General features: G+C 43.2%; 1 protein-coding gene across 1 annotated transcript in view; it reads left to right on the top strand.

Annotated features, from left to right (window-relative positions):
* The first annotated feature begins 10,340 nt into the window (after positions 1–10,340).
* The window catches only part of DST (dystonin), a 434,612-nt gene continuing 417,649 nt past the window's right edge, over positions 10,341–27,303 (top strand). The window contains 3 exon segments of the mRNA XM_065400686.1: positions 10,341–10,490; positions 10,492–10,519; positions 11,000–11,034. Coding sequence (XP_065256758.1) covers positions 10,386–10,490; positions 10,492–10,519; positions 11,000–11,034 — 168 coding nt within the window. The 5' untranslated portion in view covers positions 10,341–10,385.

Here is a 27,303-nt window from a genome sequence, read left to right as displayed (position 1 = left end):
AAGAAACGATCAAGCAAGACTACAATGAAATGATAATGTGGTACATTATCTTAATTCTGCATATTGGATAAATATCTTAAATAAATAGATATTTGACAGTTCTGTGATGGTATGTCTACAGTCACGTCTACAAGTTTAACTTGTATTTGCTCAGGCACAAATTGACAAGGCCATCACAAATACCATGTGCCAATGGGTACAGACTGGCAGCCAGAGTAACATTATGAATAGGAGTGTGCAAATGTTCCTTCCAAAGTTCTTCCAGTGGAAGGACAATGTCACTAGGAGAAGTTTAACCACAGACAAAATCAGGCACAAGATATAAACTTAGCACTTGCTCTGAGAAATGGCCAAACAGTCAAGAGCCATTTCTCTAAACTACCTGTTTTAGAATTTGTTCTGGAAAGATGAATAAAAGGGCGAAGAAAACATCAAACCATCTTTCCATAACCTACTAACCTACTTTAAAATTTGGCTGGTAAGAAGAACCTATGACCAGCCTTTCTGAGGGAGTTTAAAGCTGGTACAGACTAAATACAGTACTTACCTCCATCCTTCATACCCCACTACATAATATAGGTGCTCAAATACTATGGTGATGACTGCAGTACAAGAACATCTATAGAACAGAATAGAATATTCTAAATGGCCCAAACCTGTTTTTACATGACAACAGAAGCTATCCTATTTTGCTGAGCTACTCCATTTTAAAGCATTATTAACAATGACATCCTCCCTTCAATTATAAGAGCACTGCAGCAAAACAGGGGCTAGCGTATTCAAGGCTGTGCTCATGTCAATATCAACAGTCCAATGGCATTTTGACTGCCAACACTCATGCATTATTTTTTGGCTTCCCTTGGTAAGTGATTATACATTTAGAAGGGCTGCCTGGTTAATACTTCAAGTGCCTTCTCTTCTACTCCAAATCCCCTGTCCAAAAGTCCTCTTCATGGCACAATACCAGCAGTAGGGGATAGGCTTGATCACCACCAGCTAACTAAAGAAAAAAATATTCTGTCCTAGTACCTAGAAGTAGCAAACCAGTCTTTTTACATGGATCCAAGCCAAAAAATATAACATAAAAGTGGTCACACTTTTGTTTTGCGTGACTAGAATCCTGCTTTTGTGGTGCATAAATGGAGCAGATGCAGCAAAGATCCATCAGCTGGTACCTAGCTACACTCAGTAAATGCACAGAAGTAAATCATTGTAACTTGATGGAACATAAAGGACCCATATCCTGGAAAGCGTCATTGTAACAGGGTGGCTTGCCTTTAAGTGCTGGAGGGCCTACGCCTACCAACCCTGATTACAATGGAGACACACCTGGCTATAAGAGTAGAAGAAAACTACAATGAAGAAGCTACAGAGTGAGAGAGAAAAAGAAGGGGATTTTTGTGAGAGTTTTTGAGATTGCCAGAGGCGGGAGGCGTGGCAGTATGCTATGGAAGAGACACTTCTTCGGACAGAGATCAAGACCTGCAGTGTAATTGCTTTGTTGTTGTTTTCAATTGTGTGTTGCTGTATTGGGAACATGAATAGGAATAAAAGTCTATCCAGAAGGGCCTGGAGACTGAAGCCTGGCCAAAAGTGGCTGTGAGACTGTTTGATGGGCATGTAATGGGAGAGCCCCAGAAAAGGGAGAAATTGTTAGCAAAGTACTGAAATGGCATCTCTGGTCACGGGCGGTGCTGAGTAAATGGCAACCCTCTACAACTAGTGTAGCTGGCAAGAATCGCAACTCCCCTCCCACCAAAAAGGGAAGTGGAAACTGAAGGGGTCACAATAAAAAAAAAAGAAAGATGAATGACACTGTCCCATTATTCGCAGAACAGCAGCAAAAGACTCAGATCCTGCTGTTGACTTTTGCCAAGTGAACAAAAGCAGCAGGAGGTACAGTTTGTCACCCAGCAGCAGTGGCAGGAGTCTCAATGCAGTTTAAAAGCTGTCATCAGTGGCAATAGCAGTGGAAGAGGCAGAGGCCTACTTGGAGGCTGAGGGATCCAAATGGTTGGAGCAATGGGCCAGACCAGGACAACCCAAATTTGGGGGAAAGGCCAGTAGCGGGGATACTGTGACTATGAGGAAACCTACAGCAGGCAGGTGGAAGTTTAGCCTAGCCCAGACCATAGTGCTTTAGAAGAGTGATCAACAGCTCATCTACTCTTGCTGATTGGTAGCAATTCCACAGGGATGGTAAATAGACCCAAGTAATGTGTTTTCAGTGATGGAAATTGGGACACTTTCAGAGGAACTGTCTTCTCGTGTAAAGTGACTTTGAGGGGAGGGTGTTTTAGCCATGTAGGGAGGCTGGGGTCCCCTCCTAAGAGACTGTCTCCTCCGAGGAGGCAGAAGAGCCCTTCCGAGGTGTATTTTCCATGTGGAATAGGTCATAAACAGAATGCTTTCTCTTTTGAAGTCTGGGACAGTGGCGATGTGGGATGTCAGCCTGAGGAGTACAAGACAGAATGAATCTTGCCAAAAATGGGACATAGTACCCAGGACAGTCCGTATCATGTAAAATGTCAGTATCATGTAAAATTTGTTAGCTGGATTTTATAAACCCCATGTATCTGAAAAGAGACAGGAAAACAAAGGGGTTCTGGCCTACCCTATAGGTACAGGAGAGTTTAAGGCCAGATCACCTAAGGAGAAAGGGTGTGTGACAGATGCAACAGTTAGTTAGGTAAGCCCCAGACAGAGAAGAGTCCTGGGAAGCAGGTGCCGGGTCAGCGGAAAAGTGGGAGCCCAAACCGTGATCCAGGGGGTTGATGTTGGGACTCAGACAACATCCTGAGGGGAGCTGGTAGGCACCGAAATGGTGGGGGTTGGGGAAACAAGGAAGGTGTGGATAGCTCAAGCTCCCTCTCAGGGGACATGGGAGCAGTTAGTTGAGGAGCATCAGGAGATCCTAGAAAAAAAGAGATTGCCTGTGTATTATGGTGAGCAAACTAGAAGGGGAGAGAGCCTGGACAATGCATTCACGTGGCTGGTGACACACATACATCGCAGGAAGGAGGGGAAGTTCTCTTCAGGTAGAATTTGCCCTGGCAAGGCTTTAATGGGGTTGGAGTGGGGAGTGTAACATGGTGGCTAGCCCGTAAGGGCTGGAGGGCCTAGGCCTAGTCAACCCTGATTACGAAGGAGTCACACATGGCTTGGATCAGGTGGTTCCATTATAAGAGCAGCAGGAAGTTGCAACAAGGAAGAAGTTGGAGTGTGGGAGGGAAGGCTACAGTGAAGGGGGCTTTTGTGAGACTGCTAGAGGCAGGAGGTCTGCCAGTAAGCTATGGAAGGGATACCCTGGAAGACAGAGCTCAAAACCAGCAGGCTAATTGCTATGTTGTTGTTTTCAATTTTGGTTTGGCATATTGGGAACGTGACAAAGGAATAAAAGCCTGACCAGAAGGGCCTGGAGGCTGAACCCTGGTCAAAAGGGCCTGTGAGAGTGTTTGGTGGGAATGTCATGGGAGAGCCTCAAAGGGGAGAAATTGTTAGCAGGGCATGACAGACGCACTCCTAGTCATGAGGGGGCGCTCAGTAAATGGCAACCCTGATACTGTCATCAAGAAATACTCGAGTTTCCTTCTGAAGGTGATCAGCTACAAGCATGTTGTCACTCAGTTTCTTGGAGCCTCCTGTGTGTTGAAATCACTTTTCTCTTATCAGCTGCCTACTTAGTAGCATGTCACAGTAACTGACAAACTTCCACATTTACAGATGTCGGGGAGGCATTATTCCATGCTGTGGGCTTAGTTTAAGGAGCATTATCAGTGTCATCTGCATTTCAGGAATTTTGCAAGAGGACCACACTCCCCCCACTATAGTGACTACATCTTTAAACCCTGCCACTCCTGCCTAACAATTAAAAATCCTTTTTTAATGTACCTCATTAAATCTATTTTAAATCAATAAAATGGTATACATACTATTTTATATTTGCTGTATGTAGCTCCTTTAATGCCAAAGGATCCCAAAGCAATTTACCATTACATACAGATGGTACTTCTGAAGTGCAGTTGCCTTAGGGCAGACAACTGCGACAAATGAACATAGCACAATAATGTATAGAATGGACAAATTTTAACCAAGGACACAGACACACACAACTACTCTAATAAAAAAAACATAGTATCTTTAGTGGTATATTTTCTGCAGGGCTTAGACCAGCCTCTCTGTGTGGAAGCTCAACTTGTACCAGCATTTTTGCAGCCACAAAATGAAATGTGGGTGCACAACTGTATAAATGCACCTTATCTGATTTGCACCCATGATCAGGTTGTTAGAGGTGCTGCCTTTTAGATCTGCACCAACAACTGAATTGTGGGCATAAAAATTCTGGTACAAGTTTGATATGAGCCAATGGAACTTGCAACATAAGGCCACTTGTCTGAAAAGCTACCCTGTTTTTTAAAGTGTCATCTGGAAGGCCTACACATTGTACTGATGGTTTTCCAGAGGCGTAGTGGTCTGGAGAGATGAGCAAATGTATGGGGTTCAGATTATGTAGCCTGGGGCAAGTCACATAACCTCTCTGCTTTAGCTTCTCTGGCTGTAAACTGAGGCTAGCAATACTTATTTACCTACTTCACAGGGATGTCAGAGAGTTACCGTATATACTCATTCATGAGCCCGTTCGTTTATAAGCCGACGCCCCAAGATGGTTAGGTAAAAATAGCAAAAACTGTATGACCCTTTCATAAGCCGACCCTATATTTCAGGGGTTGGCAAACTTTGGCTCCCAGCCGTCAGGGTAAGCCGGTCGGGACGTTTTGTTTACTTGGAGCATCTGCAGGCATGGAGCCCCTCAGCTCCCTGTGGCCACGGTTCGCCGTTCCCAGCCAATGGGAGCTGCGGGAAGTAGCTCCCATTGGCTGGGAATGGTGAACCGCGGCCACAGGGAGCTGAGGGGCTCCATGCCTGCAGACGCTCCAGGTAAACAAAATGACAATGTATTAGATATTCAATTCAATGATTCCATAGAGTTTAAAATCATCAAATTTTGGTGTAGACCCGTTTATAAGCCGACCCCCGCTCTTTGATGCGTCACTTTTTTACCAAAAATATTCAGCTTATGAATGAGTATATACGGTACTTAATGATTGATTGATTGATTAAGTAATGTGCTCTTTAAACATATAAAAACACTGCACTGAACCCTCAATTTAACTGTCTTGGAAGAATGAAGTGTTGAGGTGACCCTGCTGAGATTTGAACCTATAGTTTCACATAGCATAATTTTTAAAATGTTGAGGACAAAAGCGTAATGATGCCCATTATTCAGCAATGTGAATGTTGGAAAAATCCACACAGGATAGCACTTTCCTTTTTCGTTTGTGACTTCAGGTTTTCTAGAAGAAACAAATGAGATTTTATTTAAATTATTTGATAATCATTCTACCAGGGAAGGAGTCTTTTAAACAGGATATAATATAGTTGAGGATATGTTAATGCTTACTGCTTCTGATAATAAATTACATTTCAGGCTTTGTATTTTTATTTCTTATCTGTTCAGAAAAAAAGTTGAATAATCAGAGCTGAGGGAATTTCAAATTTTGGCAGTGTAATGCTGGATAAAACATTTTTATCAGGCCTTTTGAAATAAAACTCCAAACACTCCCCCAGAGACTTACTATACAACCAATAAAGTCACAGTACCCAAGACATATTGTAATATATATGAAAGAAAAGGGTTGTACTTTTTCACTTACTCAGGTTTACAGTAATCTTAAACATATCTTCTTAATCAGTTTCATACATCCAGGTCACCAGATCAGCCAATTATGTGACTTTTTTTTTGCAAGGAGTCTTGTTACTGTAAACTGAAATATACAGGACCTGAAACTGTAAGATGCTAAGTGACTTCTGTGAAATGATGAGTGCCCTTATCTCTCATTGATCTAGCTCTGTGATGATCTTTGAAGGTGCATGCATCCCTTCATCTGTGTATAAATTATCAAGGAACATGGGCTAGACTGTGACTTGGACTTACAGGCCCACATGTGGGGCCAAGAGGGCAGGGAAAAGGGTGGAAACTTGGTTTACCCCAACTTGCCAGCCAGTACTGCCCAGCCAGCAGAAGGATGGGGGAGGGAGAGGTGTGCATATGGAGGGGAGTAATTAATTACAGCTGTTTAGGTCAGCAGCAAATTACTACACGTCTGGAAGCAGGAGGATGCATGGAACGAATCGTGCCACAGCATCCCATGCTCAGGGCTGTACTTAAAGGCACAATCTTCCCATACAACTTTTTCTCCCTTTTTCTTTTGCAAAGGGATAAACCAGCTGTGTGAAATTATCTAATGAGAATGATTCCAAATAGGGGGCATCCTCCAACACCACCCTATCTCCCTCCTCCACTCAGAACTTCCATTTGCCTTTATTATCCATAATAACCATGGAGTCCCTGGTTGGAACTTGTCTTGTCCTCCTCCCACACTGCCAGCTGTCCAGATTCCAGCCTGTGCACGATGCTACCTTTGACCTTATACATATAAAGAAGTGCAGCCACATCATGCACATCCTAAAACACCAGCTCTTCTCTCCATTCATTCCAATTCAAAATTGTTTCCTTGTTCATAAAACCCTCCACAGATTTGCTTCAGCCTCTCTCAAGGAACTTGTTTCTCAGTACTCCTCGTCCCTGCCACCTCAGCACTGGCCTCTGTCATTCCACACACTGTTGCTATAGTTGGTCCTAGAGACCCTACCCTGCATCTCCTGCTCTGAAACAGCTTTCAGTATCCCTTCACCTCAAGCACTCTCCCTTTGATGTCAAATCTCACCTGAAAGTACAGCTTTTCTCTTTTAACTTCCTCCCTTTATTTCTGCCTCTCTTCTCCTATCCGATTATAAAACTCTGTAATTGTATTAAGATTACCTCTCTGCAAAGCATTTTTGGGAAGAAGTTTGTATAAAAGCTGCTGTACAAATAAATATATTCTTTTTATCTTTCAGATATCATTTTATTTCCTGTGTGTATATTTTCCAAATAGCTAATAACCTTGTTTCAATTTTTTTTAAAGTGAAATCCCTTCAATGACTTACAGTAATTCTTATTGACCATAATAAATAATGGGAATAATGTTTTAATTCCTGTACAGAAAAGGAAAATGCTTAGCAAAAACAGAATAATGATGTAATATAGATATTGATAGAGGCAGAGCAGAGGTGAATGTAAATGAGGGGAATGGCCCAGTTTGCTGAGGCTCAGAAGCCGACAGCAGTCACTATCTGACATTTGTGCACATATTTCTTGATATAAACTATATTCTCTTTTACATTTTTCAAATGCAAAAGAGAAGTAGATGTAATGAAATTCATCATGTCTCTTTGGCAAAATAATATCCTCATGTGAGGATTGTGCAATAACCCTTAGTAAAAGAAAATTAGGGCTTTTGCCTTCTAAATGAGCCAATATTACAGATTTACTTGCAGCCAAATGCCTTCTACCCATTTCTATCCAGAGATAATGAGAAAACACCTACGTTCCATGGCCCTTATTCACAGCAATGCATTGTGTGGTCATTGTTACAGTACACTTCCTAGGATCTCCTAAAATCTTATAATAAATCAATACAGATTGAAAGGTGTTGAAAAGTTTTTTGTGACAGCAACAGTGCAACAAGACATAGCAGTAGGGCAGTGTGCTGTAATGGAGAATACATTGAGTTGTCTCATGTTCAAGTGAGGCAACATGAACCTTTAATAATCTCCAAGTAATCTGCATTAATACAGCCTTACTGCAGTGTACTGCGGTATCAGGAAACATTTCACTGTAGCATCATGATGCAATGCAACCTGATCGCATCTGTTATTTCCCAGATAATGAAGAATGTACTATAATGCCTGTACCCTATGCAATTAAACTTTCTATTTATAATGTAATACTACAGAATAATTCTCTCTCAACATGGTGGGATAAACTATCACATTATTTAAAATGTGGGATGAAATATCTCATAACTAAAAAAACACCAGCACTATTCTTTTTCTGGGTTAGACACGCCACCCACCATCAGTTTAAATCCAGAAAAAAAACTAGATCAACTAAAAATGGATTTCCACAATCTTAAGAGTCTACTAAGGAGTTATACAACAATTTAGTGATAAATAAGCCGAATTCCATAGATCATTTTACCCACGCTTACTCAAGGAATCACAATTAGGTTTCTCTCTATAAACTTAGCTGGTCTCGTAGTGTATTTTAAATCTAGGCACACACTTGTATCCACAGCTTTTGTTATATAAAAGCATAAAGAGCACTGCAATTTGATTTATATAAAGTGCATTTGATTATTAATAAAAAGTTTGTAAAATATTTCTCTGAATTGTGCGTGTAAGCCACATAAAATGAACACTATTTTCTTTACCAATGAATCCTAACTTTTTAGGATTATACTTGTAAATATTATTGCATAATATTACCAAAATATACATGTGTTTTTTCATTGTGTATTTTTACAATGTAATAAGAGATTTGTATTGTATTTGTGCATAATTTCTGAAAGATAATTCTTAAAGTATTATGCCTTCAGTTACAAATACTGAAACATAGTTGTTATATACATTAACAGTATATAGCATCCATTTGGTTTCTTCATCCCAACATAACAGTGTGCAATGAAGATCACTGGAGGTGACATTTGCTGCAGCATATTGCAGTTTACTGCAGGAAGCCAGCATATATGGTATTCTGATATAATTGATTTTGCTGCAGCACCCCACAGCACCAGGGAACTTCCCAACGGGCTTTAATATATAAAATGTTTTAGCTAACTATGTAAATTATACCTCTCTTACAATATACGCTGCATGTATTTTATAACATAAAAAACGGTATTCTGTATGACTGACAGCTACACAATCTCTTCAGTACTCAGTCAGTTATTGCACTAAACCAGGCAACAGAAATAAACCTCTCTGCAAAAGAGGAGGTATCAAAATGCAGTAATATACATATCAATTATTCATTTACAATATTTTTTCAATTCCTTGTATATCGTTATCGATCTTTCAGGAAACTGGTTTTGACTTGTGTCCCTGTATTTGCTATTTAAAGGGTACCCTGCACAGCAAACCTTGTAGCAGTGAAAAGAATACCAGACCGTTAGTGAGGCTCTCCCCTCTCCCCCCAACATTTGCTTAAAACAGAATTGACTCTGAACCCAAATAAAAGTTCTTGGGACTGCGGCTCACCCACTAGCACTCTTGAAACCTGCAAACACAGAGTGGGCAAGTGCAGACAAGCTATTTTTTTTGTTTTAGGATGACACCAAGCTAAATCTGCCCCTAACAAAAGGAACTTCTTTTAACGCGTGCCGAAGGCAGAGAGTGGGAGACAAGCGTTAGTAGTGGACTTGCCTAGAGCAAGCGAAGGGGGGAGAGGAATGAAGGGCGATACGCTACTTCACCGTGTTACTTTCTTGCTTGTGGTTCTGTTTCCCAGCGTCTTGTCTGCTCTTCTGAAGCGGCAAGAGGAAAGATCTTCAGTTCCAGAGGGAAGGAAGCAGCCTGCGGGCAGATGCTTTGTCTGGCTGCTTCTCTTTCCACGCCTGGTGGTTGTTCCGCTCGCGGTGCTCTCCTGCTCCGGACACTGCCCCCACACCGTGCAGCGCTCTCTGCCCGGCTCCTGGGAGACACTCCTCCTTGCACCTCCTCTTCATTCCTTACTGTACCTCGCCGCAGCCATCTTCGCTCCCCTCTGCAGCAGCTGCAGCTCGTGTGATGTCATCAGCCACCAGCCAGCCAAGTCCAAACCAAAAAAACAAAATCCCCTTGATGAGCAGCCAGAGGCAGCAGCAGCAAACTTTGGGATTCAGCCCCTTTCCTCTTCCTCCTCCCGCCCCTGCTGTAAATTGCCAACCGATGGGCAGCCATCGCCTCGGTGTCAGCAGCATTCAAACAGGGCATTTCTGTGATGCAGGAGCTGGAGGTGCACAGCACGGTGCAATGCTGCAAGATCCGCTCAAGCGGGGGGGCCCCCTCCATGTTCCAGGGCAGGACTGCAGCTGGGTGCTGCTGATCCATCGGCACTGCCTCGCTCGCTAGCTGCTCTCAGTTGTGTGCAAGCCGGCGGAAAAATCCCCGTTGCTGCTGCTGCCGCCGCCTCCTTCTCGTCTGCTGAGTCATGGACTGAAGTCCTCTCCCCACTAACTCACTAGCACATCGCGGCAGCGCTGTGTGTGTGTGCTGCAGCCATTCCGGATCCTGATTTCAGGAGCGCACGGACCAGGAATCATGCTGCTCCTGCTGCCTAGATAAGAAGCCTGCCCGGCGTTCCTCTCCGGGCTGCTCTGCGCTCCAGGCTCAGCCCCGCACACACGCACTGGAACCATGATCGCCGCCGCGTTCCTGGTTTTGCTGCGACCTTACAGCATCCAATGTGCCCTCTTCTTGCTCATGCTCCTGCTGGGGACCATTGCTACGATTTTATTCTTCTGCTGCTGGCACCGCAAGCTCCAGAAAGGGAGGCATCCTATCAAATCCGTCCTTTCAGGGCGCTCAAGGAGCCGAGGTAAGAGATGCGGTGCCTTCCTTTCCAAGGCAGGAGGAATCTAGGCTCTTTAAATACAAATATATCCCCCTCTCCCCTCCCAGGTGGGCTCATTTTCTGCCTTGGATTTTGTTTCTAAAACGACCGCATAGAGCGCCTTAGCCTCAGTTTATTAGGGCAAAGGCTTTAGAGAATTCAAGCTGAGTCCAGGACTGCGGCAGCCTAGTCTCCACCCACCCCTTAACGAAATCTCAGCTGGTGGGAGGAAAGTAAGGGACTCGAACCCCCTGATTTCTCAAGTACACCAGAACTTCACCCTCCACTTCTAGCAGATGAATTAAATATAAACGCCCGAGGCTGCTGCAAGTTGGGCTTGGAGACTCAGATCTCACTAAAGAATCTGCATAAAACAACAAGTACTGAAATCAAACTCGTTAACTTAAGTGAATCTGAAACTGAGCCAGATGCAGTCCTATCTATGTCTTTCTCTTTTCCTTCCAGATGCTGTAATGAGAACTCATCACTGTCGCTCCGAGGTAATTTATTTAGCACGCAATTTCAAGGTCAGAAGAAGTTCTCTTACATGAGTACAAATTGTTAAAGTCTTTATATAAAATCACTTGTGCACTTTTTATTTTGCATGAAAATCTCTATTTTGCACGAAAATCCCTATTGTTCACTGAAGCCTTTCACAGAGCATGCTAGTGCTTCATTTAATATTAATTGATATTATTTAATATTATTTGGCCTATTTAATGATCACTAAAGCAATTGCTTACGTAAATAAGAGCATTGTTTGTTTTAGGTGCCTGTAATAAGAATGATAGGTAAATACATAAAAAACAGTTGATGCAGGCAATATGGAGATATGCATGGCTGGTACATATTGACCTAACAGAGCTTCCATTTCTTTGCTGTATTGTCAGCGGTCACCTGTGTTTTGCTGACTTGCTATTTCAGAGCTGTCCGCTTCACTTGAAAACTCAGTTGGAGCTGAAGATCAGTACTTCAAGTTAGGAATAAGACTTGACAAAATTTTATTTTCAGACACCATAATTGTATATTAATAGGTCAAGGGTCTCCCAGCTCTCCTGTTTTAATGGTAAAGAAATTCAGAAAGAGTTGGTTTCCTCTAGCCTGCGGGCACCAATTCAGATATATCTTGCGGGAGGGAGGGAAATTCTGTTTCTGGCCCACCTCCACATAGGGAACCAGGACAGAGAGTTTCCCTCAGACAGAGCGTTTCCCCTCTCTTTTATCCACACAGTGCATGGGCCAGTGCTGCCAGCAGCTGAGTTCTCAGCAGAGTCCCCTCTTCTCTGCTTTACAGGAACAGACTCCCCACGTGCTAGGATGCAACTCCAGTTGGCCCAGCTACCCTTCCATCTGGATAAGAGGGGCAATCAGGCCAAATTTGAGTGGTCTTGCAACCTTGTTCATCAGATCGCACCACTGCTCATGGAAATTAGGCCTGGCTGCCCTTCCTTTTGTACAAAGGGACAGTCAGGTCACATTTCAGTGGCGCTGTGTCCATGCAGCCGCAGCAATGCTCCAGATTATTCCAACAGCAGCCGTACTGATTTAGTATGGGACTACTGTTTAAAAGTGGTCAGGCCATGGCCCCTCTGGCTCTGTGGCCTAGGGAATGTTGAGCAAGCACTCCCCCACACCCCAGTTGGTGCCAGGGCTCTAACCACAAACAAGGAACATTTTTAGAATAAGGAAAATAAAATTATCCCTAAAGCTATTCTCTCTGTACTTCACTGTAAGGCTTCTGCCTAGAATCTTCCCCAGTTCCTCTCCTGCCTGACTTCCTGCTACAGATTTAAAGAAACAGTAGACATAGATTCATACCCACTTCTGAAGGTACTTGTTGGTTTGGAGCTCCAGAAAGAGTTTTGCATGGACAGATCTTTTTGGTGTTTACATCCCCCCCGCCCCCCCCACACACACACATTAAAAACATGGGTAAAATTTTCAAAAGTGCCTAGGTCTCTTTTTCATGAAACTTGGATTTCTAGTTCATATAGGCCTGGTCTACACTTAAAAATTAGATTGACCTAGCTGTATCACTCAGGGCTGTGAAAAGTATAGCACCCTGAGTGCTGTAGTTAGGCTGACCTACCCCCGTGTAGCTGCAGCTAGGTCAACAGAAGAACTCTTCTGTCAACCTAGCTATCGCCTCTTGGAGAGGTGGGTTAATTATGTTGACGGGAAAACCCCTTCTGTCAATGTAGGAAGCGTCTACACTACGATGCTACAATGGCACTGCTGCAGCGCTGTAGGTATGCCTCTGCAGTGGCTGTAGCTTAGACATACCTTTAAGTGCTTTTGGAGGCATTGGGTAATTTTCTCAAAAGAAGGTCATTTGGGGAATGTAGTTAGTAGGGGAGGCCTCTTCTGTTTACACTATAGAAGTTCATCTTTGCTGCTAGTGTGACAAGACAATCAGTTCTGTATTAAAACAGGAACCAAGTCCCACTGGAAGATAAACATTTTCACCTGGCTTCTTTCCCACCCAGTGAAATGATTGGTCTCCATGTAAAAGTATATCTCCTAGCTAAGACTGGAGACTGGGTAGGAACTTCTTTAATGTCTTACACTGAATTGAGAGATGTCTTTTCAGTTTCAACTGAATGAACTTACTATCTTCTCTGTTACAATGGAAATATGAAGGTTTTCAAGGGGTTGTAAGCACTACAGTAATACAAATAATCATAATAATACACAGTGTAAAATCAAAACAACAAGGAATCCTTGTGGCACCTTAGAGACTAACAAATTTATTTGGGCATAAGCTTTCATGGGCTAGAACCCACTTCATCAGATTGTTAGTCTCTAAGGTGCCACAAGGACACCTTGTTGTTTTTGCTGATACAGACTAACGTGGCTACCCCTCTGAAACCTGTCACAGTGTAAAGTGTTTAATGCTATTTTGTTAACCCTGCTGTGTCTATTTGTATTCTACCTCATGCACAAACTCCATATTTTAAAATGTCCTCTAACTTTTACTTTACTGGAATCTCATTAGCTGGAATATGAAAAGTTGTATTTTTTTACTCCTTTCCATATATGTTATAATTCAACATCACCATCACTACTGTTCAACATTATGTTTGTCAGTAGAAATGCTGTTTTTTCCTCTTTATCAGATTAAATTGACCTGAGATTTTGTAAACTGAATTAAATTTAGGATTCTTAGAGAAATAAGTTGATTAATTTGACATCATGAAATGACACTATTTTAAAAATGTGTTTGAAAATAAATATTTATTTTAAAGAATATTAAAAATTGCTGAATTACAAAATATAATAAGGATCCTTGCACAAACATTAGCAATGCCATATAAAACAAAGTTTAGCATTCTCATTAGTTTAGCAAAGTTTAGCATTTTGTACTATAGCACAAAATATTATGGACTTTATATCAATTCATATAAAATCTGACAAAAGACAAAGAATCGTATTTGGAAAGTTGGAGTTTGTAGTTTCTTGCCCAAAAAGTGACTGTAAAGTCATGCTGCTGTGGTTATAATTTTCTACTGCTGTGGCTGGCTGGTTCTAGTTGTGATTAGTTATATACACCTCTACCCCGATATAACACGAATTCGGATATAACACGGTAAAGCAACGCTCTGGGGGTGGAGGGGCTGCGCACTCCAGTGGATCAAAGCAAGTTCGATATAACGCAGTTTCACCTATAACATGGTAAGATTTTTTGGCTCCCGAGGACAGCGTTATATCGAGGTAGAGCTGTATTAAACATAGCTATATATGCCTTAATAAATGAGGAAGAAAGACAGGATCTGTGGTAAATAGCAGAATGGGTTTACGCATTAGTTATTCACCTTCTGAGATCTACATTCAAATGTGACTTACGTCAGACATGAACATGCATTTGGTGGTCTAATTGTAGTCCTTCAAGAATGATGATTACCATAATCACAGAACTATTGGCAATTTTTGCATGATTGTCAGTCTGCCAGGAGAGACTCAGATTTGGAAAAATGGGTGTTGCAAATCAGTATTGAAGTTCATTGTCAGGACTATAGCTTGCATGGTACATGCCTATTATGACTGTCTCTAGTGAACACTATTAATCCGTTGCTCTCTTTAGTACTAAAACATTATCCCCAAATTAAAAATTAATGAGGACAGCACACTGTAAAGCAATATAATCACATCTCTGATGAGGTAATGGAAGGGTGGATATTAACTTTGAACAGTTATTTATACTCCATAACTCATCCTATGCTGAATTCTGCGTTCTGCTGATAAATTTCATGAGAGTACCGTGCTCTTTTTGGGGGGTAAAATTACCTCCAAGTTTTGAAAGTCTTTGCAAAACACATATCTCAGCAGTATATTATAAGCACTACACAGATATTTCAGATTTTTGTTGTTGGAAAAAAATTACATATTAGGCCAAAGCAAGAGGTAAATTGGCATAAATCCTCGTTAAGGTAAATTGGAATGACATACTCTCTAGGGGGTTAAAACGAAGGATTGCAGCAGGAAAAGCAACCAACTGGAAGATATGAGTAGTTGTAAGATACAACAGATTCCTCTCTCCCCATCTGCCCTGCTGACACTCATTTACAACCAATTTAAGCTGATTTTCAGTTGTGCAGCTTTCACTGAACCTGAATGGCTGTTTTGGCCTTGATAGTTACTGGAACACTAGTTCTTTAAAGCGATTGTTACTGCAGTTGCCCTTAACAATTTCACTCCATTTTGAAGCTTCTACCAGTTTGAGTTGGACTCCCTGTGCTCAACATGGGAAACACCACTGGAACTGGTAATGGAATAAACTTGTAAATTGCCTCCCCTATTCACAGGGTCACTAGAGACCAGCTAATTTCCAAAGGTCTGTATATGCTGCATGAGTGCAAAAATCAGGCTTTGCTTGATGCAGTTATCCTATCTATATATTTTAAGAAAATTTCAGAGAAACAGCTAGAGAAGGAAATATTTTGGGTTTCGTCCCTGCCAACAAAGCTCAAAACTGCCAACAAAGCTCAATGGGAGTTTTACCCCAAGTAAGTATTGAGAGGCATTCTTTATTTATTTTTTCAAAACTCCAAATGACAAACCATTCACTTATTTAATCAGGTTCTGGGAGTTTTGGGATCTCTCTCTAAGTAAATACTTCAAGATTGGGCCCATCAAGCCAGTTCCATTTTATACTAGCTTATTTTTTAAAGTTAGATTTGATATGGTAACCATATATTTAAGCATCTAAAATCTATCATTTAAAGGTTTACATTTGACCTGGTAGTGTTGCCAGCTCTTGAGATTTTATGCCAAGTCGTGAGGTATTTGGGTTTTTCTGATAGCTTCAGCTCCTGGAGTCATGAGATCATGTGAGAATCTCATCTTTCATTTTTGAAAAAGTAAGCATCTAGCTCTCATGGTTGTGGAGAACAGCTTGAAAACATGAATCCCAAAGGCTCAAAAACAAGACGTCAAATAAAATGAAACCAAATTTATTATTTTTAAAATCTTCTGATTTTTCGGCCACCGATGATGATTTGGGGGGGCTGCCTCATGATTTTTGAATATGTGTGGTTGGCAATATGGCAAAGGGAAAACAATCTTTGTGATAAATGCTACACTACAGCTTGATGTTTTTCAAATGTAGAGCAAAAATAATACTATAGATTTAAATCTTTTCTCTGAATATTTTCCAGTTTTCTCCACCACTGAATTAGAAAACATGTGGCCTCCAAAATCCATAGTAGGGATAAATGTACTTGTGCCAGAAATTTCTGCATGTAGGTAGCAATGCATTGGGTAGTATCGTTTGTTATTTATTTATGATGAACCATCTATCATAAAATATTTGGGGCCATTGGCCAGTGAGTAGTGCTATCGAGAAGTCGATAGGTCTGATCCTGGTCTCATACAAATCCTTTGGAGTTTTGTAATTCATGGGGAGTTTTGAGTTCAGTGGGATCAGGTGCAGGTCCAATGGAACTAGTCACAGGAGTAAGACAAGCAAGATTTGATCCTTTATTAAGAGCCTGTTTATGGAAGAAGGCAGCATATGTTAACCACAGCTTTAGCAACTGAATAACAATTTGAAGTTTTGATTTCACAGACCTTATATTTTCAGCTTGGAATACTAAATAGTCACTGTTGCATAATATATATTCAGTCTTGTCATTTAGATAAGACACGTGTCTGGTGCTAAAAATAGGTCAGCAAGTCTAATGGAAATTTTCATAAGAAAAAAACAAACAAGAATGTTAAGTAATGCTTTATAATATTCTGAATACATATTATACCAAAACAGTGAGTCCTCAGCAAATCTGTACATTACCTTTGCCAACAACTGTTGCTTTCTTCACTCATATAAAGAAATCATTACTGTGTTTGAACATTTTTTTTTAATCACAATCATCCCACTGCTGAGTCTAGTTGCAAGACAACTAGCTAAAAATACAATTCTGGATATTCTTAAAAACGACAATGAATAGTCTTTGAACACTTGTGCTATAAATCATCACAAGAGTTCTAGAGTTATTTATAAACTGCTGAAGATACACACTGCTAGAGTGAAGAGAAAAATCCACAGAGCCTCCAAGCTGAATTACAGTCTTGTATTTGATTGGAGGGAGTACATTCAAGGATAGACAGAAGCATACAGTAATAGAGAAATGGATGCATTCACCTATTTAAAGATTGTCTCCTATCCTCGGAGGGCTGAATCAATTTGAAAATATTTTTTTCTGTTGTATTTGACACATTTCCCCCCCCCCCCCCAGGATATTTAAACTATTTTATATTAACTGTTGAAGAGTCAAGGAATAGTGTGATGGGGGAAACAAAATCAGAGACAAAAATAAAATATTTTCATACATGTGCATAAAAACATTTGTAGATGGGAATATAAGATATATAACTATATGTTATATGAGGATAAATCCTGAATTTCCCTTTGCTTTCAGAATATAGCCCGGACAGAAGATGTGACACTGAGCAAATAACTAGCAAATGATGTACCATTGACAATATGCATGTATCTTGTATGTCCATTTTTGTTTGTCTGTCTTGTATAGATAGATTGTAAATAGTGTTTGTATAATGCCTACCACAATGGGCCCTAATTTTGACTGGATCCTTGGGGCACTATCATAATAATTATAGTAATGATTAACAGAATAGAGTCAGATGGTTTTCTCATGTGAAGACTCCCACATAGAGGCCAGGAAAATTTGCAAGGTTTCATTTATGGAGTTTCCTCTGAAGGCTCCCATGAGGGAGGACGAAGTTTGCCTTCCTTTGGAAGAAGTAGGCAGTTCTGTGTCTCTGTGCTGGCTTCTAGCCTCCTTGCCTCCTGTAGCGCTCTCCTGGAACGCTACTAGTGTGGCAGCCTGACCACAGCACACTGAAACGCTGGAGGGTCTCTCAGTTGGTCCTTGTTAAAATATTGGCATTGCATCACTGCAGCAGCAGCCCCCAGAGGTCCACACCTCCCACCCTTTGAAAGAGGATTGCACTAGAGATGCCCAGACCACCGTCATGAGTTCATACAGCCCCAGGGCTCCCTGCAGGTAAGGGATACAATGCCTGAGTAAGGAGAAAAGAATCTGGCCCATAATTAGCAGGTGTCCCTGTTACTTCATTTTCCATACATGCAATTTTATAAGTCCCCTCTCAGGTTTTGTAGCTGTATTTACAGAGTCACATACATCCCTCTAGTAAATCCTGTTGTTTACTTTGCTAGAAATATATAATTTTGATGAAGTCACAACCTCAGTTACACTGCACACCAGCTGATAACACACACTGAGCTCCTAATGCCACAGGTAGACCCTTGTAACACGGTGGCTATCACCCAAGCACTGCCTCATGGCCAGAGTTGCCTCTGCAGTGTCCTATCCCTGTTTTCCCCTTCATCAGGGCTCCTTAAACAAAACTCCACATGGCCTTGCTCATCCAATCACAGCCCTTCTTGGGGGTTGGTTTCTTTATTAACAGAGAGTTCCTAAGACCAAACACAAAAACCAAATCTACCACCCAGCCTTAAGCTGGGTACAGCCCCTGGGTACAGCCCCTCCTCCCTAGGGTAGGGTCCCTTCCTGCTGTCTGGGCTGCTGGAGAAGATGCAAGGCCTGACCTGCCTTTCCCCAAATGAAAAACAAAACTTTCAGCTGTGTCTTCTTACCCAACCCCAACTCCCTTCTTCAGGGACCACTTCTCTTCATACACCTTCACTCTGCAGTTCCCCTTCTAGCTCTACATATCTTTTAGAAAAACATGCAATCTTGATTTAAAAATTGCCGGTGACTGAGAATCTACCACCACTCTTGGTAAATTGTTCAGTGGTTAATTACTCTCACTGTTGAAAATTTGCTCCTTATTTCCAGTCTGAATCTGGAACTTCCAACTATTGGATTGAGGAGCCCAATATCCAACATTTGTTCCCCATGTAGGTCCTTATAGATTATAATAAAGTCACATCCTTTTGGCCTAAGTGTCACACTGGGAGCACATGTTCAGCTGATTATCCATCCCCTCCCAAAATCTTTTTCAGAGTCACTGGTTCCCAGGATAGAGTCCCCAATCCTGCGAATATGGCTTGCAGTCTTTGTTCCTAGATGCGTACATTTACATTTAACCATAATAAAACATATATTGTTTGCTTGTACCCAACAAACCAAGTGATCCAAATCACTCTGTATCAGTGACCTGTCTTCTTCATTATTTATCACTCCCCCAATTTTTGTGTTATTTGCAAACTTTATCAGTGATTTTTATCTTTTCTTCCAGGTCATTAATAAAAACATCACGTAACAAAGGGCCAAGAAACAATCCCTGCAGGAGAGAAACACACCCGCTTGATTATTCCCCATTTACAATTACGTTTTCAGATTTATCAGTTAGACAGCTTTTAATCCACTTAATGTGTGCCATGTTAAATTTTATATTGTTGTAGTTTTTCAGACGAAGTGTCTCCCCGGACTAGTTACTTACAATTAGGTGACTCCTCATATTTCTGCTAAATCTCTGGTGAATTTTCTAGCCATTTTACTCATAGCAGGATTATGAGAGGCCACCCATATTTGCTGACTGGAGCATGATGAAGCTCCTCCCTCACAGATAACCTTTCAAAAGGGAAGTATTGGACAGAAGCGTTTCATTTTTCCAGACTAGCCTGTTGGATGTGGGTAGCTAGCACAGTAGCTATGTATTACTCGTGTGTTTTTCATTCTGTTACAGTTGAAATGTTTCTTTCGTCCCTTCCAGTGCTGTATTTTTAACACTAAAATTCCAAGTTTAATTTATAAAAGGACAAGTTTGCTAGTGAATCCCTCACTCCTGATTCATGATGCATACCAGGAATCTCTCAACACTAGGAGAACAAAGAAAAGGGCAGTAACAGAGGACTGAAAGGGCCAGCCACTGGGCAGCCTACGTGCACAGGTCAGATACCAAATTGTGGTCAGGAGATGTGTAGTGGAGTCAGGGTTGAGGTGGGTCAAGATACCAGGAAGTCAGGGTCAGGCACAGACTTGCAGACAGGAGGCAAGTAATGGAATCAGGATCAAGCTGGGTGAGGATGCCAGGAAATCAGGGTCAGGTGCTGAGTTGCAGACAGGAGACAAGTAGTTGAGTTGGGGATGAGCCAGAGTCAGGAGCTGGAGTCTAGGGTTCACAGCAAGTTCTGCAGCAAAGCAAGCAGGCAGTCTGTATTGTTACAGAGAAAACTCCCTGTGCTGTCTTCCCGGTTAATATACTAGTATGGGCCAATCAGTGGGCTGCTCAGGCCCCACTGGGCAGTACTTCCTGCAATGTCTAGCTTCCCAGGGTCCCCCAGCAGAAACCCAGCCTCAGCATCCGGTGGCAATGGAGAAGTGTTAGCAGCCTGGAATCCTCATGAGGTTCTTACAGCACCTCCCGCTTCAGGTCCCCCTCTTGGTGTGATGTCTGTTTAGGCTTGTTGGGGTGAGTCCTATTGAACATCCTGACTAGGTCAGGGACATGAACATGGGAAGCCGTAGCCCTCCAGTCTATGAGCTAGTACAGGCAACCGCGTGTCTGTTGGGAATCAAGGATGGCATGCTCCTCATGACTCTGGATTTTGACTAGTGGAGGCAGAGGTGTGGTTTGGTCAGGAAAGGTGTTCTCAGTATAGAGCTACCGAATGGAAACATAAAAAAGTGGCAGGTATCAGAGGGGTAGCCGTGTTAGTCTGGATCTGTAAAAAGCAACAGAGAGTCCTGTGGCACCTTTAAGACTAACAGATGTATTGGAGCATAAGCTTTCGTGGGTGAATGCCCACTTCGTCGGATGCATGTAATGGAAATTTCCAGGGGCAGGTATAAATATGCTGGCAAGAATCAGTCTGGAGATAACGAGATTAGTTCAATCAGGGAGGGTGAGGTCCTCTGCTAGCAGTTGAAGTGTGAACACCAAGGGAGGAGAAACTGCTTCTGTAGTTGGCTAGCCATTCACAGTCTTTGTTTAATCCTGATCTGATGGTGTCAAATTTGCAAATGAACTGAAGCTCAGCAGTTTCTCTTTGGAGTCTGGTCGTGACTTTTTTTGCTGTAAGATGGCTACCTTTACATCTGCTACTGTGTGGCCAGGGAGGTTGAAGTGTTCTCCTACAGGTTTTTGTATATTGCCATTCCTGATATCTGACTTGTGTCCATTTATCCTTTTACGTAGTGACTGTCCAGTTTGGCCAATGTGCATAGCATAGGGGCATTGCTGGCACATGATGGCATATATAACATTGGTGGACGTGCAGGTGAATGAACCAGTGATGTTGTAGCTGATCTGGTTAGGTCCTGTGATGGTGTTGTTGGTGTAGATATGTGGGCAGAGTTGGCATCGAGGTTTGTTGCATGGATTGGTTCCTGAGTTAGAGTTGTTATGGTGCAGTGTGTGGTTGCTGGTGAGAATATGCTGGTGAGAATATGCTTAAGGTTGGCAGGTTGTCTGTGGGCGAGGACTGGCCTGCCTCCCAAGGTCTGTGAAAGAGAGGGATCATTGTCCAGGATGGGTTGTAGATCACTGATGATGTGTTGGAGAGGTTGTATTTTGTGGGTGTATTTTGAGGTACTGGGGAAGCTGTAGTTTAAAGGTAACTGGGTTGATCTGTTGGCATATCTGGAAGGGTCCCAGGAACTGGTGGCCAAGTTTCTGGAAAGGTCGACTGGTCTGGAGAAGCTTTGTGGTGAACCTTACCTTCTGGCCTACTCTGAACACCAGAGCTTCGTGACACTGATGGTCTACATGCCTCTTGTAAGCCTTCTTCACCTCTTCTGGGTGGTTCTTGAGCTCCTCCTGTCTGAGATGGATGGCTCTGTTGGACCCAGTTGATGGCGGCTGGGTTTGGGGCAGTTGCTTGTAGTGCCAGGTGAAAATGAGAGTGGAATCTGAAGAATGGGCTCTAACCTGTAGAGGCCTGGTTGGCATTGTTATATGAAAATTTTGCATACAGAAGTGTGGAGCAGTTATCTTGGTGATAGTTCATGAAACGTCTCAAGTATTGTTCCAGTACAGTACTTGGCTCAGACTTCAGGTTTGCTCATTTGTTTGAGGGTGGTATGTGGTGGAGGTCAATAGGCAGACATGCAGTAACCAGAATGCTTAGTACCAAAAGTGAAAAGTAAACTGTGGGACTTGGTCTGAAACTGTGTATTCTGGAAGTCTATGAAGATGAACCAGCTCCAGGAGTTTGGCAGAAGCCTTGATAGAGGGTAGGTAGTTGCAGGGGATGAAGTGGGTCTTTTTTAGTCAGACTGTCCACAACAGGTAAGACTATTGTGTGGCCATCAGATGCTGGGAGTTCCACAGTGAAGTCTAGGGGGATGGCAGACCAAGGCCTAGTTGGAGTCTCTAGGGTATGAAGGTGCTGAGTGGTCTAGTTTGGAGCATCTTGCTGTGTGCACAGCACTCACAGGAGTCCATGTAAGCTTGGACTTCAGACCGCTTCTGGGGCCACCAGAAAAAATGGGCAAACTGACCTGCCAATGGAGCATCATGGCACCGTTGTAGCATCTCCAGTCAGGGGCTCCCTGGGGGAACATCTATGTGCTTGTCAAAGTATGTACCCCATCCCACATGGAACAGAGCATCTTAGTCCCTAATGGCATAGACTAGATTCTTTGGATGTGTGGGTCTTCTTTCAGGGTGGACTGGATGGGGGAGCTCAGGTCTTGATGAATTGTGGCATTGATAAATTTACTAGGCTTGAGGGGGCAGGGGGCTCAAAAATAGGTTCCTTGTTTCCACCAGCCTCTGTGGAGCGGACGTGATGTGGGTTGTCAAAGATGGTCAAGAAGGCTTGCAGGAAGGTGTCCCAGTCAGAGAGCATTGGGCTGCTCTGTGCCAATGTTGGGGGAGCCCAGTTGAGCTCTTAGCCGGTGAGAAGGCTAACTACTAGTCCCACTGATGTGTGGGGTACATTCTGTGGTGGAGCTGGAAGGACAGCCTGCATTTATTCAGAAACCCCTGGAATTTCCAAAGGTTCCAGTCAAGCCGTTTGGGCAGTGGGACAGCGGGAGCCTGTTCAGGCGACAGTGGTTTGCTCAGGTACCTAGTGTAGCTGCTTCTCCCTGTGAGCAGGGTACTTGCTCATGCAGGTCTGTGCTTCCATTGCGGACTGTGTAGCTTGGCTCTGTAGTACGAGGTTCTGTCTGCAGAATGGTGACTTGGTCTTACAGGTTCCAGGCCCTTGGGGAACTGCTGGTCAGAGGGCAGCCCACCCCTTCCATATTCTGTGAAGGATAGGGTCTGATTTTCACCTGGAACGTCTGGTTAAAAAGGGACCCTGGCAGCTCCAGTCAGCACTGCTGACTGGGCTGTTAAAAGTCCGGTTGGCGGTGGGGGGATGAGGAGGGGGCCTGCAGCAGCTCTCTCTGTGGAGCTTGAGGGTGGTGTGAGCCCCGGTGGGCAGGGCATGGATCCCAGCAGAGGGGCTGGGAAAGGCATTTGACTGCAGGCTGGGGCTGACAGGGTTAACCCTGGGCAGCAGCCGCCATGGTGGCTGGGGGCTCCTTGCAGAGTGGGCATTGTGGCCTTTAGGAAGTGCCTTCAGCCCCCGCCCTGCCCGGTCCACTGCTCCCCGGAGGCTGCTGCGCTGGGCTCATCTCGGGACCATGCGACCAGCAGATAAGGGGCTGGGGTCTTGTCAGACTCCTCCCAGAGATGAATGAGCTGTGCAGAAGCATGGGGCTAAAGTTGGACTGCTCTCCCCGGAAACGGGTCCAAGCAGAGTTGGGCAGCAGCTGAGTGCGCAGGCCCCAGCCAGCGGCCGGCCTGGCGGGGATGAAGGAGAGCAGCTGGTGGTCACTGCAAAGGGGGGGGGGGGGAGGGTGAGGAGGAGGCCTGTAGCAGCTCTCTCCCTGAAGCTGCTGGGATTTGAGCTCCACTGGGGACGCAGCGAGCCAGGGGCAGCAGTGGGGTATGTATTTGTGTGTCACTTGCGGGGAATTCTCTCCCCCTCTTCCTCCTCCCCCCCCCCACATTCCAGAGAACAGGAAAAACTTTTGTCCTCGGTCCGCTGGCCGAGCCATGTGTCCAGGATTCATGGCAGATAACGTAGCCTCGGAGGCCTGGGAAATGGCAGGGCAGCACTGGTGTGGCTGCTATTTAAGGGGCCACCTGACATCAGCACCTCCCAGTGCCCCTGTGAACCGCACCAGCCAGAGCCGCTCAGAGCCCGAACCCCCTCCCGCACCCAAACTCCCTCCTGGAGTCCGCACCCCCTCCCACACCCCACACCCCTACCCCAGCCCTGAGCCCCTCCCACATTCTGAACCCCTTGGCCCCAGTCTGGAGATCCCTCCTACAACCCAAGCCCCTCACCCCCAGCAGGAGCCTTCATGCTCTCCCACACCCCAACCCCCTGCCTCATCCCAGAGCCCCTTCCTGCACCCCAAACCCCTCATCCCCAGCCCCACTCCAGAGCCCACACCCCCAGCCGAAGCCCTCACCCCCTCCCACACTCCAACCCCCTGCCCCAGCCCAGTGAAAATGAGCAAGTGAGTGATGGAGGGAGGGGGGATGGAGTGAGCGGAGGTGGTGCTTGGAGAATGGGCGGGGCCTCGGGGCAGGGGGCGGGGCTAGGGTGTTCGGTTTCCTGCAGTTAGAAAGTTGGCAACCCTAGTGAAGGAGTTGGAGGGGCAAAGGGGATCTGAGCAAACTGTCAGGCCCAGCGTCAGGGCTGGGTCGTGGACGGCTTTGGCCAGTTACAATGTTGCAGTCAGGAGATAAGCAGTGAAACTTCCTGCAGTTTGTAGCTTCCTAGTGTACCCCAGCAAATACCAAGCCTGAGCTTCTGGTTGCAATGCAAAAGTATGAGTGGCCTGGAGCCCCATGGTCCCAGCTTCTCATCCTGCAGGTTCTTACACATTTGGCTCAGGAAATATTCTAAGCTAGTTAAATTCATTCTAGCCCATCAGTGGCCATTGCATCAACCAGATCTGACTCTTTGCTTTCTAATTTTTTAAAAAGATTGTAATGAGGGTATCAATCCCTGATGTAGGTTTTGAATGCACCAGTGAAAGGGGGAAGACACTTGGACAAGCTGTAACAAAGTTAGTGAAGAAATAGGGGACAGGACACGCTCTCACCTCTGAGATTTTTTTTTAGGAATAACTTGAGAACAGGCCAGCTTCTAGGATTTATTGGGTAAGGCATAAAATAGCCAAACATAGGTAGCTGCCTGATTATCATTAGGATAATTTTAAGTTACTTAGGAAGTATGCAAAAGGTGTGACTACCTGGTATTTTACCACCTGCTTACCCATCTCTATTTAAAGTAAAATTCCACTTCACTAGTTTTATATATCATGTTTGTAAGGAATTTGAAATAGAAATTATCATACCCTTAGTGATTCACATCTCTTACTGAAGAGTTTTGGGGGCATGAGGCCCAATCTCATCTCACCCACTTTTTGCTCATGAAACTCCCTTGACTTAAATGGACTTCTTGTTTACATCTGTGCAAATGCGATCTCAGTAAGGACCATCGGCTCTACTTAAATACACATGTACTGTTCTGTACCTGAAAAATCCATATCCCATTTAAACTTCTTGGCTTGAAGTACACTAGTGTCACCTCAGTAACTGGAGTCCTGATTTTCTAATAACAAATATACTAAGTGCTACAAAAGCATAATGCAGTTAAGCATCACTTCATATAAAGCACCTATAGGTAGGTGCCTGTACTTCAGTGTGGTTATTAAATAAGATATCCTAATCTAACAGTTGGATCCTCAAAGTATCACATACCTATGTGTTTTGTTTCTGTTAGCCCTGCAGACCCAGTATAACTAAGCAAGTCTTCACTGCCAAAAGTGTGTTCTTAAATAGCATGAAGACAAGGCAACTCAGCTTTTAACTTGTGTTAGCAGCTTAAATTAAAGCCAATAGGGGAGCCTGCGGATGAACTTTGGCTACTAACCCGAGTTAAAAACAGAGTTGCTATATCTTTACTGCTATTTTAATCCAGGTTAGCTAACACGCGTTACCTAACCTGAGTTAAGAGCACATATATTTTTTTTTTTAGCAGTGAAGAGAGTGAGCTTGTTTCTCTTCCTTTCTCTTCCATGAATAGAATTATGTACTAAGTTTCAATGTGCAAGCCTCTTGAAAGCAATGGTATGGCACTGGTGTCACTAAAGGCCTGATTTGGTTTGTAGCACCTTTATTAAGAGTGACCATGAATGAGAAAGAAATAATTCTGTTTGAATCCCAGATCGTAGGTTGAGTTTGCAGAGCTGAAAGTTAGATAGAATATCTTTCTATTTGTAAACCAAGCACATTCAATATGGAAATCATTGAGGGACGATAAAGTGGGAGACCCAGAATGCTATTTTTACAGTCACTTTTCAGAGTTGAACAGCTCTTTAAAATACACACATATACAGAAACTATATATATAATGATAACTTCCTATGCACTTGAATGAATAGCAAGAAGGCTCTCCAAACTGACTTTCAGTTGGCCGCAGAATATGATACATTGGAGTTATTTAATAAGACACCTGCCTTGTTAAGTAGTTACTTCAAGAAAAGGATTTAATTCCATTTTTGCCCATATTCAAGGTTTTTCAGAAATCTGGCATCTTGAGAATTTTTATAATGCTATGCACACTAGTGTTTCTAGGTCTTAAGAATTTTTAGATTGCATATACATGAAAGTTTCTAGTCTTTAAATAGGCAATAACTGACAATTCAAAGACTGTTTTTGAGGCCATTAGTTGACAGTAATAATAGATAACAGTTCTCATGTGTGCATAACCACTGTCAAAAAGTGAAATAGCACTGTGTTGGGTATTCCATTTGACTTCCTTTGATTTTGATATTCATTAGTGCTATTGCAAAAGTGGCTGTAGTCTGACGGGCTCACTCTGATGTCTGGAAAAATATTAGCAAACACAATTGAGGTCTGTTGTCATTCTTCTTAGTGCCCTCAATGGTCCTGATACTAACCAGCAGTTTTCCTGTAGACTACTGAAGTCTGCCATAAGGTTTGGGCCCTGATCCAATGCTCATTGATGTCAGTACAAAGACTTCCAGTTACTTCAATGGACATTGGATAATGCACTTAGTGACTCTCCTAGAGTTAATGTTTAGTGCCACTGCAAACACACACAAGCTTAAAGTCAAGCATGTGCTAAATCAGGTTATATTTGTCTCCCATCCAGAATACTCCCCATGGAAAACCCACGTACTCCCTGGAAAAATTTAGGAAAAGAGTATAATTTGTTTTCAAGCCCAGGAATAACCAATAGCCTAAAATGAAGGAAAAGGAAATGGCTGAGATCGAGAAAGCCAGAGTAA

The sequence above is a fragment of the Emys orbicularis genome, chromosome 3, assembly GCF_028017835.1.
Source record: "Emys orbicularis isolate rEmyOrb1 chromosome 3, rEmyOrb1.hap1, whole genome shotgun sequence".
NCBI classification, from domain to species: domain Eukaryota; kingdom Metazoa; phylum Chordata; order Testudines; family Emydidae; genus Emys; species Emys orbicularis.
The sequence above is the reverse complement of the archived record's forward strand: the minus strand, read 5'-3'. Positions and strand labels throughout refer to the sequence as shown.